The following is a 19535-nucleotide window of genomic DNA, read 5'->3' as shown; positions in this document are numbered from 1 at the left end:
TTCAACCCCTTGTGCAAAAACCTTGTCGCTGGTAAATTTATTTCTTCTAATCAACTAAATATCAATCCTCCTACAAACTCCTCTGAAAAAGATACCTTTTTTTTTTTTTTTAATAGGTGAGATGGTTGTAGAGTGGGCTTTGCCTCTTAGATATAATAGCCATCCACTTTATAAAAATTGGTCAACATATTGATGTGAGTAGTGACCACTCACCTATCCTTTCCAGTTGTTTTGATTTCTGAAAGCCTTGAAAACTATGAAATATTTTCATGTCAGTTAGACTAATAATTAATATGATACTGGTTTCATTTTCTAGGGAGAACACAAAACCACACTGATTTTAATCACTTATCACCACCATGAATATACCAGAATCTCACAATAGCTCTTAAACACAGTTACATTAGGCTTACTTTTCCACCATTTAAAACAAGCAAAGAATCTAAAGCATAAGAGTTGAGTCTAACCAAATATTGCCAATACTTCGCTTTTGGCAAGGATAGTCCATTGAACAGTCTAACTGTGTAGTTAATGAACTTGCATGGTTCTGTAGCTATAAGTTCTAACAAAGTACTGATGTTCTTGGCTGATGGCTCAAAAATCACCCACAGCCAACATTCCGCAGTTGCTGGAACTGATATTTCAAACATTAAAAAGCAGTTATTTAAAAAGATGTTTGATTTTTTTAAGAACAAAGAAATTTGTTTAAAAAGTTTTGATTCATCTAGGATACTTGGTGGTCTATAAGCAATCCTTTGTGTTAAGAATGACTCCTTCAGACACTGGCAGCATTCAAATGACCAATTACTGAAGATTTATCCAGATATAAACATAGCACAGGCTTAAATCTTAAATATATATGTACAGATTCAGTTTGAGGTACATTTTCACAATGACATAAACAAATCCACAGTTTATATCCAGCTTAAACTACTACTACAGAAATGAAATTTATTTTCTAATATATAAAAACCAGCTGCTTAATCTTTCATGTGTAAGAATAAATACAAGGTTCAAAACTGGTGATATTCTTCAATAAAATATTTCATATAACAGCAAGACTTGAGTTGGTCAACCTGAATCCACAGCAATTCACTGTGGTTTAAGAGCTGTTCTTTGGAAACCACTGCAAATTGTCATCAGTTTAAAAGTAGGTCAGATAGGATGACTACTGTTGCAGGGGAGGAAAGCAGTTCAAGAAAACTTCAGAAAAAGCCTGCTTAAATAGCCACTGTGGCAGTTACCAGAAAATGAATTTAATAAGTAGTTGGGTTATTCTGAGTGTCATTTACAAATAAAAGGGAAGATGACAGACACCATGCTTAGAATGGTCTTGGAACTGAACAGATCTTTTATAGAAATGAATATACTTAAGCCTAGTGTTTCAATATAAGAGATTGGCATGCATACATAAAGTCCAATATACACCTTTTATTAATTAGAATGGACTTCTAATAGGCACACTCTATTACAATGCACTATAGCATTATCTTCAAAAATCTTCAATCAAATTTAAAAAAACTTTCAGTGTAGGATGAAGGGAATTTCACTTTTGTAATGATAAGATGCTTCTAATAATAAATACTATATCATCACTACTATTATCTTTAGAAAGAAATGTTACTATTGAAGGAAGGAATTAGATTTTTTTTTTGTTATAATTCCTTGAAATCCCCAAAAGCAGGTAAAAAAAAAACACACACACACACTATCATAAACACCATGTACACGCAGGGGAAAAGTTACATTCTAAGAGATAGTTGTCAATACTTAGGCACTTATTTTGAGAACAAATAAAAGCTCAGCATTTGGAAACCAAATGAAAATCACTTTAAAAATGTAACTTCTATCTGGGAACCAGCTCTAAAGAGCTAAAGTTCAGTAACAGCTGCAGACCACTTAGTTTATCAAACGTAAGAGCAGGAAGCTCTAGGGCTAACACTACATGCTACCTTGTGCTATATGACAGGAGCATTTCTTGGCATACAGTTTAATCTACTAAATATATATTTTCACTTACTAAAGCTCACAAATCCTATGGTTCAATTTATGGAATAAAGAATAAAGCCTTGCTTTGCACATATAGACAATTCCCCCTCTCTTACTAGACAGACAAGAAAGAAAAAAAGCAGGTTTATAAAGAACACATCAGAGATTTCAAGAGTATATTCTACAGACCTCTTCCAATTCCCCTTTTTATTACTGTAAGTCAGAGGAAAACTCATAATTTATTCTAACAAGCAAAGGAGATGAGAAAAATACAACTCTGGGTATGTTGGGAGTAGAAAAAACAATCACAAAAAAAAATCTCCAAAGTACATAGTGATTTCTTTCTGCATTGCCCAAAGATTCTATCTCCCATTACAAACCAGGGATTCACAAAATTCTCCAACTTCCCAAAATCTACCCCTATTTCCAGCCCTCATGAAGGAGAGGACTGGATAAAATGCTCTAAGCAGCAAGCCAAAAACATTTCCTTGTGCTACTCTGTTAATTTATTTTGTTTTGTTTTTTATTTGTTTGTTTTTAAGCAAGAAGCAGCACTGCATAAAGCCCAATGAATACCCACTGTCTGCTGGTTAAATTAAATCTTGCTCCATGGTAGAGATTTAATTTACTTCCTTTTTTTTTCTCTTTCTCTTAGCTTTCTTAATTTAAAAAAACAAATGAATAGACATTTGCTTCGGTCCCTCTATTCCTCAGAGCTCACCTTGCCTGAGGCCCTCCTGGGCACATCCCTGTCACCTCCAAAGAATCTGCCCAGTGAGTCAAGTATACCCGTGTCTCTGTGCCTTGGGTTGAATCCATGCCTTGCATGGTCCATGGTACTTGCAGTTGCCAGGTACTTTGATCCGTGCCTCTGAGAAGATCTTTTCTGTGAAGCCATCAACTCTGAGCCTTCCAAAGTTGCTGCACTGTCTTCTTGGATGGTCTGAAGCTCATCTGACTCTGAGGGCCGATCTTTGAAGGTGTTGTCCTCCCTTCCTGGAGCATCTCGGGAAAAGAGGCGGATCAAGTGGGGGCGACCCACGGTGTCAGCTGGGTTGGCTTCAGTCCAGGCATTCTTTGGGTCCGCTGTACTCTTGGAGTCTGTCACCGCTGTGCCCTTAGAGGAGGGCCCATTGTTCTGGTTCACATCTGCCTCTCCTGCAAACAACAAGGATGAGATATGAATGCAGGCCTGTGAAAAACAGGGCGTTGGAACAATGCTGCTTTCTTTGACTGGTCTTGACTTAGTTATTTCATACAAAATCCATAGAATATGAGTTGTTGCAATGAAATTGCACCCACCTCCTAAACTGCTTTTTTTGGGTAAAATTGTCCTAGAAGCAAGAACCCTAATTTTGGCAGGACCTAAGAATCAGTTAATGAAAATCTGAGTAAGATGCAGTACGATTTCCTAAACAAATTGATTAAATATAAGTTATCAGACATGTTCTCTAAATGCTGATATAGGCGTATTCAAAAATGTCAGACACACTGATGAATTTTATTATAATAATATTGCCTAATTATTCTTCAAAAGTTACTCCCACACATTAAAATATATTAATAGTCTCCCAAATAAATAATTACATTGAACATTTGAAAGTTTCCCAGTTAAATACTGAACTTTATTTTGAAAGTCTATTTTTATGTAGTCTTAGGAAGAGGACATTTGGGATTACAGAATCCAGGAACACCCATTGGCTTCTCATTGACAATTTTTGGTGATCATCTTGGAATCCTCACCATAAACTGGGCCAAGTGGTAGAGTTCAAGGATGCCAGGGTACACCCCCAATTTTAAATATATATATTATTTTAAGTTGTATTTCTTCTGAGGACATGCTTCTCAAAGATTTTAGAAAAAAGAAGTCAATCTCAACTCAATTACTCTATTTCTATGTCTTGTGACCTTATAATTTATCTACAGGTTTTCAAAATAATTATAACTTATAACACGTGTATTTTAATAATAAATAATCAGAAAGCAATGCAATCACACTGAGGAGGGCATTTTTTTTTTTTTTGGAGACAGTGTGATCTCAAATTCAATTAAAATACTTTTAGAGGTGACAGTTCAAGAAATACAATCCAGTCCAATGTAATCCAACAAATATTAAATCACCTATACCGTTCCAGCCATTTTGTCAAGTGCTGAGGATACAAAGATAAAAATTAAAGTCTTCACTTACATTCTTATAATATTCATACAACTTTAACTGCTAAATTAGTTGCCACACAGTGTTCACACATCAATTCAACATTATTCAACTAACATTTATTAATTTCCTTTCATTTTGTGGTACTGTGATGGGTATGATGATAAATGGTGAAGAATGTTGCAATCTCTGTCTCCTTCCAGTCTTTTACAGTCCTTTGGGGGAAAGTGTGATACCTCAGAGAATTTGATAAGAAAAATGGAATAAACCTCAAAAAAGTATCTTGAGAAATTTGAAGAGGTAAAACTTATTTTTAACAGAAGTGAAGACAGGTTTTATGGAGGAGTGGCACCTAAACTAAGCCCTAAAGGAAAAAGAAAATTTCTATAGAAGAGGAATAAGCATTTATTAAGTGACTACTGTGTGTCAGGCCCTGTGGTGAATGGGTTCCAAATATTAGTTCATCTAATCTTCTCAACAGCCCTATAAAACAAATGCTATTTTTTCTTGTTTTATGGTAGAGGAAACTGAATCAGACAGAGCTTAAATGATTTGCCTAGAGTCACATACCTAGTAAGTGAGGCTGAATTTGAACTTGGGACAGACCAGTGTTATAGGAGCCAAAGATGGAAGCGCTATCAAGGAGCAGGATAGACAAATGTGTATAACAGAACAAAAACCTTTTGAGATCATGTGATATTTCTTTTTTGTTTTCGTATTGCCATTGCATAGCACAATGTCTGACAACTGCTAGGTATTAAATCAATGCATCTCTGATCAATGCATCAAATGATGCAGGAAAATCAGGGAGGTTCAATGCTGTAAGGATCCACTTAATTTTGGCAATTAAGAGGTCATTAATGATTTTTAAGAGAGCAGTTTCAATGAAGTAGTAAGGAAAGAAAAAAATTAGCAAGAAAAATATGTGTTAGCTTTGATAAGGATGGCTACTTTACACAAGAGGGCAAGAAAAGAAGAATGTTGACAGGAAGATAGGAGGAAAAGAATATTATATTTTATATACATAGAGATATATAGCCTTCACAGTACCTCATTTTATCTATACAACAAAACTAGCTGAAACTCTAGGAATTTTCCATATTTTACAGATAAGGAAACTGACATAATTAGAAATATTTAAGAAACCAGAGTTGATCTTGATTCTAGATTCAGTACTCTTTCCATTTTGTCCTGTTGATTCTCAATAAATTCTGACCCTTGACTGGTTTTTTAGATAAAGTGTAAAACAATGCTATCTGCTGAGAAAGGAGAGGTTGGTGTGGAGTGAGGAGGGTCTGGTTTGAGGATAGAGTAGTACCATAAAAACCAAGTTGCTCTTTTAATGGATCCAGCTGGCAAAGTTTTATGACTTTTTTTTTTTTTTTTTTTTGCAACATTCGCAAATAGGAACACAAAATGGTAGAATTTACAAATTGTCTAGAAATTAAGAAGGAAGTAGAGTGACAGAACAAAAGGGTGGGGAAGGAATGGGGAGTACAATGTTGAAATGGAGTCAAGAAGGAAGTGAAGTAGGAGTAGAGGTTATAGTAATTATAGTAGTAGTGGGAGAACAGGGAAGATGGATATTTCAAAGGATGTAAAAGTTAGATGAGTACATAAAAATGGATAAAAAAATTGTGATCACATAGGAATTTGTCGAATTTTGGTCACAATTAAGAGCTTAAATATACTCATTCATTCATTTCAAAACAAATTGTTTCAAGACATTGATGCACTTTGGGAAGATGATACAACATGGTATAAAGGAAAAGATGCTGGATTTGGACTCAGAGTATCAACAAAATACTAGCTTTATCATTTAATATTTGTGTGTACTTATGTACTTCAGTTTCTCAACTATAAAATCAAGGAGTTGTATCACTAAATTCCCTTCCAGATTTAAATCTATGAGCCTATGAATTAGGCATGTAATGCTCTCCACAACTCAGAATTTAAATCTGTTTCTTCTCTTGAATCAATTCATTGTGTGCTATCACATTGAGGCCTTAGGACTATTTGTATTTATTCTGAGTTTTCTGAAGAAAAACCAAAAGGAAGATTATTTTAAACCTTCCATTGTGTAGCTACTGTTGAATATTTCTACTTCCTTCTTACTCACAAATCACGTAAAATGTGTGTTCTCTATCTGTTCTTTCAATGCCTAATCTTCCATGATACTATTGGCTAATGTACTAATAAACTAAATATATATTTTAGCATAAAAAAGAAAAACAAACATAAGTGATCTGATGTTCACATTCATCAGTCTATTAAGACAGCTTGTTATCAATGACATCATTAAATAAGTTAATGGATCCCCCTCCTTTTTTGTTTTTCTCCCTTTTCTTTGTCTCCTTTACCTCATTTGGACATGTAACACAATTGACTGCTTCTTGAAAATCTCTTTTTCAAAGAAATCTCATGATTTCTATGACATCGAATTTTCTTATTTCTCTTCCTCTGCCTTCAATTGCTCTTGTTCTATTTATTACTTCTCTTGTTCCTTTCAGACAAAGTAGAGGATCACAGGGATGGATAAATGCTTCACTTTTCTGTTGTTTTCAACATTTTATGTTTTTCTGAGTGATCTGAATTATGAGAATCTATTATTATTTTTCAGTTGGGTCCAATTTTTCCTGACTCTATTTGGGAAAATGACATCAAATTTGGGAGACATGAATGATACATTGGATGACAGAGTCAAAATTCAAAAAGATCTTGACTGACCAGAATTTTGGATCAAATTAAATAAAAAATTTTAGAGGAATAAATGGAAATAAAATATTATTTTGAGATTAAAAATCAACTTGAGGAGGATTCTGGGAAGGTGGCAAAGTAGATCACAATTCCAAGCTCTCTAGAGTTCCTCCAGAAACAAAATTGTGCCTCAGGGAAAACTTAGACTGGTAAAAAACAAATACGACTTGAGGCAGAATAGCAGTCCTGGGACAACTTGAAGTGTAAACACTGCCAGGCTAGATCCACAGAAACAGCAAGCTGGGAGCCCTAGGGCTAGCTGGGTTCCAGTGGTAGCCTCAGCCACAACTGTAGGAGCTTTCACCTCCCAGATAGCACGGACAGTTGGGAGTTTGAACCTGGAAAAGCTGAGGGAACCTCTCTTGATAAAGAACACCAGGCTCAGCTATGTGGCTGAGATGCTGCCTGGGTAAGAAGGGACCAGTGCAAAGTACAGAAGCAATGGAGAAGGGAAACTTCTGGTTGCAGATGCTTGTAAGAAAGGGAAGCTTTTGGTTGGGGTTCCAGGTCAGAGAGGAGAGCTGAAATGAAGCCAGGGATACCCCTACCCCAGAATTATGAGTGCCTACATTAATACTTCTCATTAAAAAAAAAATGAACCAGCAAAGAAGAAAGAATACAATCATAGAAACTTACTATGGGAATAGGGAAGACTGAAGTTCATCTTCAGAGGAGGACAGTAAAGTAACAAAAAACTCTTCCAAAGATTAATGTTAAATGGATCCCTACCCAGAGAAAATTTATAGAATTCAAAATAGACTTTAAAAACCAAATGAGAGAAACTGAGGAAAAACTTTTAAAAGAGGACTATTAAAAAACCCAAGAAGATTATGAAAAGAAGTCAGCTAACTAGAAAAGGAGATCCAGAGTCTTCAAGAAAATAATTCTTTGAAAAGTAGAATTGAGCAAGGGGAAGCCAGTGAAGCTATAAAAAATAACAAACAAAAAGACAAAAAATGAAAAAAATACAACAGAATATGAAACATCTTATAAGAAAAAACATAAGTCTGGAGAACAAATCAATTGGACTAACTGAAAGCTATTACCAAAAAAAGAACTTTGACACAAAAATGTAAGAAATAATCAAAGAAAAATGTTCTGTAGTAATAGAACACAAAGGGCAAGTAGAAATAGAAAAAAAAAATCTACCAATCACCACCTCAAAGAGATCCTACAAGGAAAACACATAATTAATAATAAACATCATTGCAGAATTTCAAAACCTCCACATCAAAGTTTTACAAGAAACAAAGAAGAATTCAAATATGCTGGAGTTATAATTAGAATTATACAGGATTTACCAGGAGCTACAATAAAGAGAGTAGGTCCTGGAATATTATATATTATTAATCAAAAGAACTAGGCCTGGAGCCAAAAATATCATATCCAGCAAAACTAACCATATCATTGAATAAAAAAAGAACAAAACCGAAAACATGACATCAAAGAACTCACAGATTTTCAGGATTTTGTCACAACTAAACTTGAACTTAGTAGAAAATTTAACATATAAGAGACAAACAACTTCAAAGATTAATTTCAAGGGATTTTTAAAGGACATACTGCTTATGTTTTATATGTGGTAATGTAAATAATGTGAATAAGACTGACATTATAATTAAGTAGTTCCAAAGAAAGATTGGGGCAGAGATAAATTTGGCCTGATGCTAAAAAGCAAAACTATGTAGGAAAATGTAAAAGCATTAAATGGGGGAAGAAGGCTGATAGCTCTGAAAACCTACTCTTATTAGGAATGGGTTAAATAGGAAATAAGGAGGAGGTAATAGGATAAAATGGAGTATAGAAGGGTATAAGCATTTATGGCAGTAGGACAAGATATGTAGATTAACTGGAAAGGGATAAAGAAAGGAAAAAGGTAGTATAGGATAAGGTGGGGTACAGAAGGGTATTTAGATGAATGGAAGTAGTATAAGGTATGTAGATTAATGGGAATAAGATAAATGGGGAGAAAGAGGTGAGGGGAAAAGATAAGGAAAGGATCCATTGGTAGAAGGAGGTTAAGTAATAGTAAGATAAGTCAAGGAGTAGAAGCTAAATAGAAGAGCTAGCAGGGATAGGAAATAAGAGATATATACAAACACAATAACAAAGATCAAGAGTAGGACTTACAAGAAAAAAAAAAAGTAGGGCTAGTAATCTCAAAGTCAAACTTCAAAGATTCAATCAAGAAAGAAATCTACAATATAACTCAGTCATATTAATATTGTTTTAGATACATGTCTATGTATGTGTAAATGTGTATACACACATGTGTATATATGTATATATGCATATAGACATAGGAATATGTGCAGGTGTGAATATGTTTATATATTTGTATTTATATGTGTTTGTGTGTGTGTGTGTGTATGCAAACACAAACACATGCTTAATTGCAGCCTGCTTGGGGTAGGTGGAGGAATGAAAGGATAAGTAAAAATAAAAAGTGCACATCAGAAAACAAGAAGGTAGAGAAAAGATGGACACTATGAATACAATATTTTCTACTATTATATACATCTTCTTGAAATAGAAATTTATTTTTAGATATTCTGAATTCTTCCTGATGTTCTACTGGGCATGTGACAATATTTTGTTTTGTTTTTCCTTTTCTTTCTTTCTTTCTTTTTCTATTTGCTTTTTTTCTTATTTTGTATTTAGTTTTGAATTAAAAAAAATCAATATGATGAGTACAAGATAGGGGAGGGCATGGCTAGTAATTTGAAAAATATCTGGATGTTTTGCTGGACCAAAAACTTAATGAGTCAATTAAGTAACTGGTAACCAAGAATGTTGATGTAATTTTAGGCTGGATTAGCAAAACATAGCATCTGGACTAAGTTGATGAGAATGCCACTGTGCTTTGCCCTAATCATATATCTCATCTGCAACTATATGTAGAAGAATTAAGGGAGGAAAACCAATTAGAAGAAGCCCTGTTAGGCAGATAAAAATGTATATCATTATCCCACTTCTAAAGATGATGAAAACTGTGGCTCATGGTTCATGATCTCATAGCTACTGTATCACAGTGTGAATTGTAATCAAGATCCCTCCTGATTCTAAATCCAACAATATTTCAATTATGCTACATCATCTTAAAAAAAATCCAATTCAAATTTCCTTCCCATTACCAAAACTTGTTCCATTTTTCAGTCTCTCCTATAAGCCTCTCAGATCAGAGATCTTATATTCATTTTTGACTCTTCTCTTTTTTCATCTTTTATCTGTGATCAATTCTCATTCATCCAACTTAAAACCCACTTCCACAATAAGGTCTTTTATGTTAACTCCATATGTCAAGCACTGAATAAATATCGTTTCTATTCATTTATCCACCACCTATCTTTAATTTGTACTGATTTTCTCTTTCCTCTGTTATACTGTTATTCAATAACACAACAATTAAAGATCTTAAATATTTCATGATAATATAATGGGGAAATGACCCAAGAGTCCAGCCCTTTAGAGTATGTTTTAATTTGTCCTCCCAGTTGAGTTATCAAAGTATGCACAATATTTGTTTAATCTAACAAAAAGAAGTTTGGCAAGCCTCCTTCTGGCCATTAGTGAAAGATACCTGTACTGTGAAGTTAAAGAGTTTTCTGTTTGGTTGGAGAAGGCATGATGATATAAGAAAGATTGAGCCTAGACTGAGGATATTTTTTAAAAAGTTCAAATAGATGATTTTTTTGTTCTCTTTCATAAGGAGAACTGCTATGAATCACCAGTTGGTGAAGAGGTAGGCTGTTCTTTCAGTCAGGCACATTTATTTTCTCTTAATTACAGGTGAATGAGAATCTGGAGATGGAATGATTCCGATTATGATTTTGTGAGCTTTGAAAGGCTGCAAGGACCATCAGCTACTAGATTAAATAACAGAAACCACCAGAGTTGGTAGCAATAGTAATTGAGCCTAGTGAAGAGCCAGTTTTTAGGAGTTACTTTCCTGTACTAACCCATCAGTACATGGATTTATAAATCATGATCCTGAAATCTGTAAGAAGCTAGCTTTGACAAATAAGGAATGGGCAGCTAGATGATGCAGTGGATAGAGCATTGGGCCTGGAGTCAGGAGGACCTAAATAAGAAAGCAATTCATGGTCTGGTGAGACTACACCCAGAAATCAATTTAGTGGGGACTCTAAGGGAAGAAAAGAACTCCTAGGTCCATGAATCATGGGGTACCCTTAGCCCCATGTATTCCCTAAATGTTTTATTCAGTACCTTTTGATTTAAGTTTGAGTTCACTTCCCCAGTGGAATGAATTTATATGTAGTGAGAGAGAATAGGAGAATATTTTGCAGCTTCTGATCTTGTCACATGTTCTGGGTAAGCAACCATATTTTCAAAATGAGTAATTGAAGTCAACTGGTTCATTAATAATGGGGAAGAAGAACTCAAGTGGAAGTTTATAGGAACCAGAAAACCTCAACTCTTTAGGATTATTTGTAAAACCCTGAGGGAAGAAGTCTTGGGAATGCAGTCTGCTAAGACAAGTGAAAATTGGAGAAATAGCCCTTGAAGGTCTATGTTAGTACATTTTGGGTTGCTTTTCCTCTCAATAAGTCTATATATTTCTTGAGAGTGAGGACAGTCTATTTTTTTTTAAAGCTCATTATTTCACCCTACTTTTTGAAGTTAACTATGATTATGAGGAAATTAGTTAGCTTCTCCAAGTTTCATCTATTAAAGAAAAATAATATATAAAGTACTTAGCTCCCAAAATCATTGTGAACTTGAAAGAGATGATGCATGTAAAGAGCTTTGAAAAATTTTGTCAATACTTTTATCATTGTTATTTAATCATATAATCAGAGAGATAGAACTGGAAGAGAACTTAAGAGATTAGTGAATATAATCACCTTATTTTTTATAGTAAAGGAAATGAAGGACCAGAATTTAAATAACTTGTGCAAGAGATACTGTCCCAGTATCTCTAGTATCCTGTATATATTCCTTAGCTTGGGGTAGCTAAGTCAGTCCTTGTTCATGAATTGATTTTATACACACACACACACACACACACACACACACACACACACACCCATGCTTCTAACACAAAATAGGATATTGTTTAACATCATTATAACTTGTAAAAGGCTCATTTTTACAATAATGAATATATGTTAATAAGTCGATAATATTTTATATACATGGTATAGATGTTGAAATATAGATGTTAAATATTAATATTTGTGTTTTGCAGCTAAAATATGGATGAAAAATTCAGGCAAAATACAGAGCCTTTTAAATATCAATATTAAAATTTTCTTCCTCCCTAAATTATCTGTAATTAACCAACTCTTCATTTGCCTATGTATTTTGATCAGGTTAAGTGATAAAGTATAAGTTTCAACATTTTTCTATTTATATGTCTACTTCTATGAAAGAGAAATAATTCCAATGACTAAGATAAATTCATTTGGAGAAAGAATCCATACAAGGACAAAATTTATTGCTTACTGATATTTCAAACTCCATTTTTAATGCAAATTAGGATTTTCAAACAGATGTTGCATATCTACACCAGACACTTAAGCTAGCAACACATGCCAACACTCAAAAATAGTTTTGAAAACAGTAGCAACCTAGAAATCTGAATTCAAATTTTGTTAGGTTTAAAAAAAACTGTTTTCAGTTATCAATTTCATCACATATGACAAAAATTTGTCATTCAACTCAAGAAGACATTGGAGAAAATACAATGGAGAGAAATGGTATAGTTTGATATTACAGTTTTATCTAAATTGTGGTTATTGCTGATTAAAACTCATCAAAATAGGTATTTTTGCGAAATGTCTTATTTTTTTTTTTTTTTAGCAAACTTTCACATTACAGAATATCCACTAACTGTGTTAATGTAAATTGATCATGGACTAAATAAAGAATGACATCATATCTGATCATTCCTAACATGGTGGAAATGGCTCTTATGGATGGTAGAAGCAAGAGAAATAGTGGAAAACATGTGAATCACTAGCTGTGTTTTATACTCTGTGCCATAATATAAATTAATGCAAAATGGAAAGAGAAAACAATGAATAGATTGTGCTTAATCAAATGCATTAACAAAACACAAGAGCATCTGCATACTAATATTTTTACAACAGTTGGGCTTTGTGTCGTTGAATATAGTTATTTGTAAGTAACAAAGAAGGGCATTTGTATCACAAAAGTAGCTTTTCTTAACATGTAAGCTATATGCTACGAAGTCTAAATCATTACATATGTCTTTTAGGGATGATAAAAATGCAATTTTAACTTTGATTCTAAATCTACACTACAGTAAATCCATGTTACAGTGCATGAAGATAATAAAACATTCCTTGCCTATGTCTTTAAACACAAATGCCCACTTCAATATGTGCTGCTTCTGGTGAGCACATGACTATTTTAAAAATAGCACAGATGGATTACATTTCCAATCATGTGTTCAAATATCTATTGCTCTGCTAAGGCCATTGAAAAGGAGGCAAACCATTCTAATTTGCTCTTTTATTCTAGAGAAATAGCAGCAGTATCAATTAAAGTGACTTGTGATCAGATATGGATTTGGAGTTAGTTATAAGACGTAATCCAGTGAAGCATGAAAGCTTTTTCAAAATTCAATTCCAAAGTCCCCAGGATTCCATCTTAATCTTAAACTCTCTTAAAAACACAAAAATCTACATTGTCTTTCCCTTTAAATCCCTGTGTCATCAATTGAACTGATATTTCAGCATCAGAATATTTTAGGGTTGAAAGAGATCATGGGGATTACTGTTCAGTCCTACTTCTGTGTTCTATCTAATAAGTTGAAACCATTCTTTTGAGGTCATCCTGCTACTTAGAAGCAGCCACCCAGGCATTTTTGATCATGTAACTTTGCTTTCAAGGCCTTTGTGTCTATAAGCAATGGGAAAGCATCATAGATGCAATACCACAATAAATTAGAGAGTAGAATTATAAATAATAGCATAATTTCCAAAGTCAGAGAGGAAATGATAAAAATCATAAATTAAAACAACTCTGAAGATCCTTTCTTATCCACCAGCTTGTCAAAGTTGATAAATTTAAAAAAATACATAAATGTTAGAGGGACTGCTATTAAAGCAAACCAATTAGTGCATTGTTGGTAGAGTTGTGAATTGGTCTAGTTACTATGGAAAATATTTTGGAACTATGTCCAAAAGTTACTAAACTATGCATACTCTCTGACCCATGATAACACTATTGGGCCATTACTCCAAAAAAAAATCAAAGAAAGAAGACAATGTTTTATAGGTACAAAAATATCTATGGCTATTATTATTGTGGTAAAGAATTGGAAATTCAGATGTGAGTACCAACAGGGGAATTATAATATCTGGATATAATAAAATGCCACTATGCCATATAAGAAATGATGGGGGGAATGTTTCACAGAAACCTGGGAAGACTTGTATAAACTGACACAGACTGAGACTAGTAGAAGGAGAACAATTTATATGATGACAATAATGTAAAAATGAACTTTCAAAGATTTAGGAAGTCTGATTAACATAATGGTCAATTATGATTTCAGAGGATGAATAATGAAAGAAACTACCGACTTTCTGAGAGAGAGAGGTGATGGACTAATATGCAGAAGGAGAAATATTTTTGAATATAGTCAACATGAGAATTTGCTTTGCTATTTGTTACAAGAGATTTTCTCCCCTTCCCATGGGGGAAGTTAGAAGGAAAAAAAATAAATGCTTGTTAATTTAAAAAATTTAATTAAAAATATAAAAAATAAGGGGGTTTAATATCACCCTTTTCTAAAACTATGATCCATCTTTTATGCTGCATCCCCCAAATCATCTACTGTTTTTTGATTCAGAGACTTACTAGGCAGTCATTTATCCTTGATCTGACTTTGTTTCCTCATGTGTGAAACCAGAAAAATAACAGCACCTACAATGCAGGGTTCTTATGAAGATTAAATGAGATAACTTTGACAATCTTAAGTACTATATAAATGCTAGCTATTAATTACAAATTTTAATTACAAATATTATTATTGTTCTTGAATTCTAGACTTAGATAATCCACATGCTCAATTAACTAAAAGATCTATTCTACAGGATGAACTGTTACTATTGTTTCATTGTCAGTAAATTTGAAAGACTGTTGAAAATAGTTACAGGATTGGAAAAAACAATAACCTTCAAACTACAAAATAAAACCAGTTAGTGAACTTGACTTCAATCCATGGGAAAATTCAAAAATGGATTACTAAAGAGATACTAATGAGCATTTAAAATCAGAAGTAAAGATTACAAAGAGCCAGCATGGTTTCATTAAGAACATGTCTTGCTAGGCTAATCTTATTCCCTTTTTTTTTTTGGACAGGATTACTAAGCTAGTATAATTAGAGAAAGGTTGCATATATATTTACCTAGGTTTTAGAAGAACATTTGATAAAGTGACCTATACTGTCCTTGTGAAGAAGACAAAGATAAAAAATAGTCAACATTTGGTTACAATCAAACAGCAATCACTAATGGTTTAATATCAACTCAGCTTATCTCCAGTGAAGTGCTCTAAGTATTTGTGATTGACCCTCTGCTATTTAATATTTGTTTCAATGACTTGAATACATGTATATGTATAGAAGTATGTGGAATGCTCATTGAATTAGCTTATAAACTACAGCTGAGAGGAACAGCTAACATCCTGGATGACAGGTTCCAAAAAGATCTTGACAGACTAGAGAAATAAGAGAAAGAATATGATAAGAATAATTCAATAGAGATAAATATAAAGTCATGCTAAGGTACAGAAAATGAACTTTCTAAGTACAGAATGGGGAAGGTAATGTGAGACAACAATTTGTTTTTGATAAAGATCTTGATTTTAAATGGTGGATATGAGTAAGCAGCATAATGTGGCAGTACCACCAGTTAATTTCCCACTGTACTCTATTTTTGGCATTTAGATGGCACAGAGGATAAAATGTTGGCCATGAAGTCAGGAAGACTCATCTTGTTGAGTTCAAATCACACTAGTGATGTGACCCTAGGCAAATTGCTTCACCTTGTTTGCTTCAGTTTCTTCATGTGTAAAATGAGCTGGGGAAGGAAATGGCCAATCATTCCAGTATCTTTGCCAAGAAAACCTCAAATAGGGACATACAACAACAACAACAACAACAACATTCTGTTCTAGATAGACCTCTTCTGGAGCAATGTTCAGCTCTTGATCCAAGACCAACAATTTAAGGAATAGATTGATAAGTTGTAAAATGTCTGGAGAAAGACAACTAAAATAGCAAAGGGCTTTGAGTCCATATCATATGAAGATTAGCTGAAGGAAATGGGAAATAGGAATTGTTGAGATCATGGTATATTTCAAAGGCTATTGTGTACATGGGCTAGAGGACAGAATCAGGCATAATGAGTAGAACCCATAGAGGCAAGTTTAGGTTTGATTTTAGGGAAATTTTTCTAATAATTAGAATTATCCAAAAGTTGAATGGGCTGCTTTGAGACAGGTGGGATCTTATTTATTCAGAAGTCTTCAGGTAGAGGTTGTATGACCACTCATCATCCTAAGAGAGATTGAAAATGCAAGGTAGACAGGGTATGATTTCTGGGGCAAGATTCTGAGAGGCTGGAGTAAATTGAAAAGAATAATTTTTATATACATATATATTCACATACACACACATACATACATACATAAATATGTATATATAGGATTAGCCTTAGTAAGCAGTGGAAATACTTTTTAGACTACAAAATTGGATGGAATAAAGAATAGATAATTATCCTGAGAAGTTCTAAGGGTAGAAAAGTGGGATTGGGTACTTAAGGAGAAAGATTTAGAACAGTTATTGTGAAAATGGGACAGAGAGTTGATAAAAGTAAGGTAGAAAAATCATCATATGACATTGAGAGCTTTCTAAAAAATTAACATAACTATTTTATAATGATGAAACACTAGGATGTTATATCTTTGTAAATGTAGTAAGCTATAAAATTGCTCTCATTTTATTTCTCAGTGGTAAAATGATTGTATAACCTAGTTCTTACAGAGATTCATATTCTACTAGGAGCTGGAAAATGCTTTTATTATAATATGGACATACCAAGGTAATTTCATAGTGTGCTTCAGAATTCTTAAAATAAGACAATTAGTTTAATTTCACATAATACCATTGGGTGACATTTATTGTGTTTTAATATTTGCAAAGCATTTTACATACATTATCATATTTGATTACTATAATATCAGAAGGTAAATACCATTATTCTCTTTTACCAATGAGCAAAATAAGACACAGAGAAGCTATAATTTGCCTGTAGTTGAACAGCTAGAAAGTGTTGGGAACAGAATTCAAATCAAGTTCTTTCTTTACTCCAATTCCAGTGATTTTTTTTAGGCTTCTATTCTACAAAGAATGCTGACAGGAATTTTAAAAATGATAATGCTTTCTCTTTGTCCACCCTCCCCCCAATCCAACTATTATAATATTAATGTGATGAATTCAAACTAGAAACAGCAGGACATATTTTTCTGGCATAGGTGCTATGAATGTTTGCTTTTACAAATTTACAATTTGCTTTACAATTTCCTAACTTTTTAAAAAAGATGTGAAGGTGAAAATGTTCTTTTTGAGGAAAAGATACTGTTTTCTAAGGAAGAATAACAAACTATAAATGAATAAATTGTATCCACTAATTATTACTTCAAGACTTCCCTGGTCTAAGAAATCTTTTCCTATTCTAGTTCATATTAATTTTTTTCCCTTTTCTGAATCTCTTTTTGTAATTAGTCAATATCACACTATTTAGCATTTAATTGTTCTTTGATTATTTTATGCCCCATGTAGTTGTGATTGTGTCATATATCACATCTGCTTACCACAGAAAATTTTTCAAAGTGCTAAGAAATCAGTGACTACTCAATAAAAGCATGGTAAATAATAGAAAATATAAAGTATGCTTATTTGTTGTAACTCTTTGTTCATTCTTCCTAATATTTGTGGATTTTCCAGAATGATGATCCTTTATTTCCCAAGATTTCCTTGTTTCTAGCCTTCAGTACTAAATTATTTAAAAACATCTTTCTGAGGAGGGCTCCAAAGGCTTTTACAGATTGCCAGAGGCCATATCACAAAAAGGGCTAAGAGCTACTATTAAAATACTATGATTCACTCAATGTTTCCAAAGTTGTATATGTATACTTGAAGTGTCATTTTCCTCTTAGATTTTTGTAGAATAGCATAGCATAGCATAAAGAGGAGGGTGTTAACTTTGTAGTCAGAGAGATCTGAGTTCAAATCCTGCTTCAGAAATTTACTAGCTGTGTAGCTCTGGTCAAGTCATTTAAGGTCACTAAACCTCAATTTCTCAATATATGTTTCTGTGGGGTGCAAACATATTGTTTTATACTTATTTTATTTTGTACTGTTGTTACAACTGTATTATTTTGAACTGTTGTCATAATGCTTTCCTTGTTTTTCTTTGCTATTTTATATCATAAAGAATTATCCAGTAGAAATCCTGAGAGCAATGGTATGAATTTTGTGACAAGAAACTTCCTAATTTTGGTTAATTTGTGGCTATATTCATCTAGGTAGTTATCATGGCTGGAAGTCTGACCTTCAGATAAATAGGCAATGATTCTGTCTACAATTCTTTAGTATCTAGCCATCCCACTAAGCAAATTTGGATTAAAATATAAACAAATGAAAGAACATCATCCATGGGGCACGTCATTCTGTTAAAGTGAATGACCAAAGCCCACAATTTTTTTTAGTTGTGAAATACAAGCCAAACCATTCCTTTAATCATTACAATTACTTTATGAGGGCATATGCATAAATAGATTATGCATATATATGTCTGTGTGATGTATGTACTTTCATATTGTTTAGGTGTCAAAGGCACTAGACTACAATAAATTATAGAGCTCTGTGGTTCACTAAAACACCACCAATCTGTTTTTCTTTTACATAATTTATTGTGCACAAATAGTGTTCCTATGCTTCAGAAAACTTTTGTCTTTTTGGTGTCCTTTGTCTCTTGCCGTTTTGAGAGTTCTGATATCAGTGTTCCATAATTTACAGCCACATAAAATCATTGAATGGATTGGGATTAAAGACAAAGGCTCTACAGACTTCTTAGTCCCCTTCTTCTCACTTTTTCCTTTCAAATTTTTTTTCCTAAACTTATCTCAGGTGCCTCATGTTTTATGTGGTTTTCTCACTGCTGAAAATGTCCTCTCCCATCTCAAGTATTTAGAGATCCTTTTCAATTTCTTTTCCCTTCCATATTTACTCCCTATCTTCCTATGTGTATCATAGTGTCCTGTACACAGGAGACACCTAATAATTTTTTTTTAATTGAACTGATCTATAGTCACACATGTTTCTGATATGTGATATGTAAGATTCTGCTACATCTACTGCTGTTAATTAAAAAAAAAAAACATTTGACTTTGTAGAAGAATATTAACCTTGTAAATAAGTTATAAAAGTTTTCATGGGGATAGGGCCTAGATCTATAACTTTATTGATATAGACTAGGAAATACCTTCTATCAGTGGAGGTTGGTGTCTTCTTTGCCAATTATTAATTGCTTAGAAGAAGCAATTCTAAGTGTGGTCCAGGGACTACAATGGCTAA

At 33.3% G+C, this 19535-nt stretch overlaps 1 protein-coding gene across 8 annotated transcripts in view; it reads right to left on the bottom strand.

Annotated features, from left to right (window-relative positions):
• The window catches only part of MBP (myelin basic protein), a 198505-nt gene that overhangs the window by 44002 nt on the left and 134968 nt on the right, over positions 1-19535 (bottom strand). For all 8 annotated transcript variants that reach the window (XR_012483228.1, XM_074273625.1, XM_074273572.1 and 5 more), the window contains exon 4: positions 2711-3147. Coding sequence is in view for 7 of the 8 variants with exons in the window: in XM_074273625.1 (XP_074129726.1) it covers positions 2711-3147 (437 nt within the window). In the remaining variant the exon portion in view is untranslated. The remainder of the gene's footprint in view (positions 1-2710; positions 3148-19535) is intronic.

Source organism: Sminthopsis crassicaudata, chromosome 1 (assembly GCF_048593235.1).
Source record: "Sminthopsis crassicaudata isolate SCR6 chromosome 1, ASM4859323v1, whole genome shotgun sequence".
NCBI classification, from domain to species: domain Eukaryota; kingdom Metazoa; phylum Chordata; class Mammalia; order Dasyuromorphia; family Dasyuridae; genus Sminthopsis; species Sminthopsis crassicaudata.
This window is presented reverse-complemented; position numbering and strand designations above follow the sequence as displayed.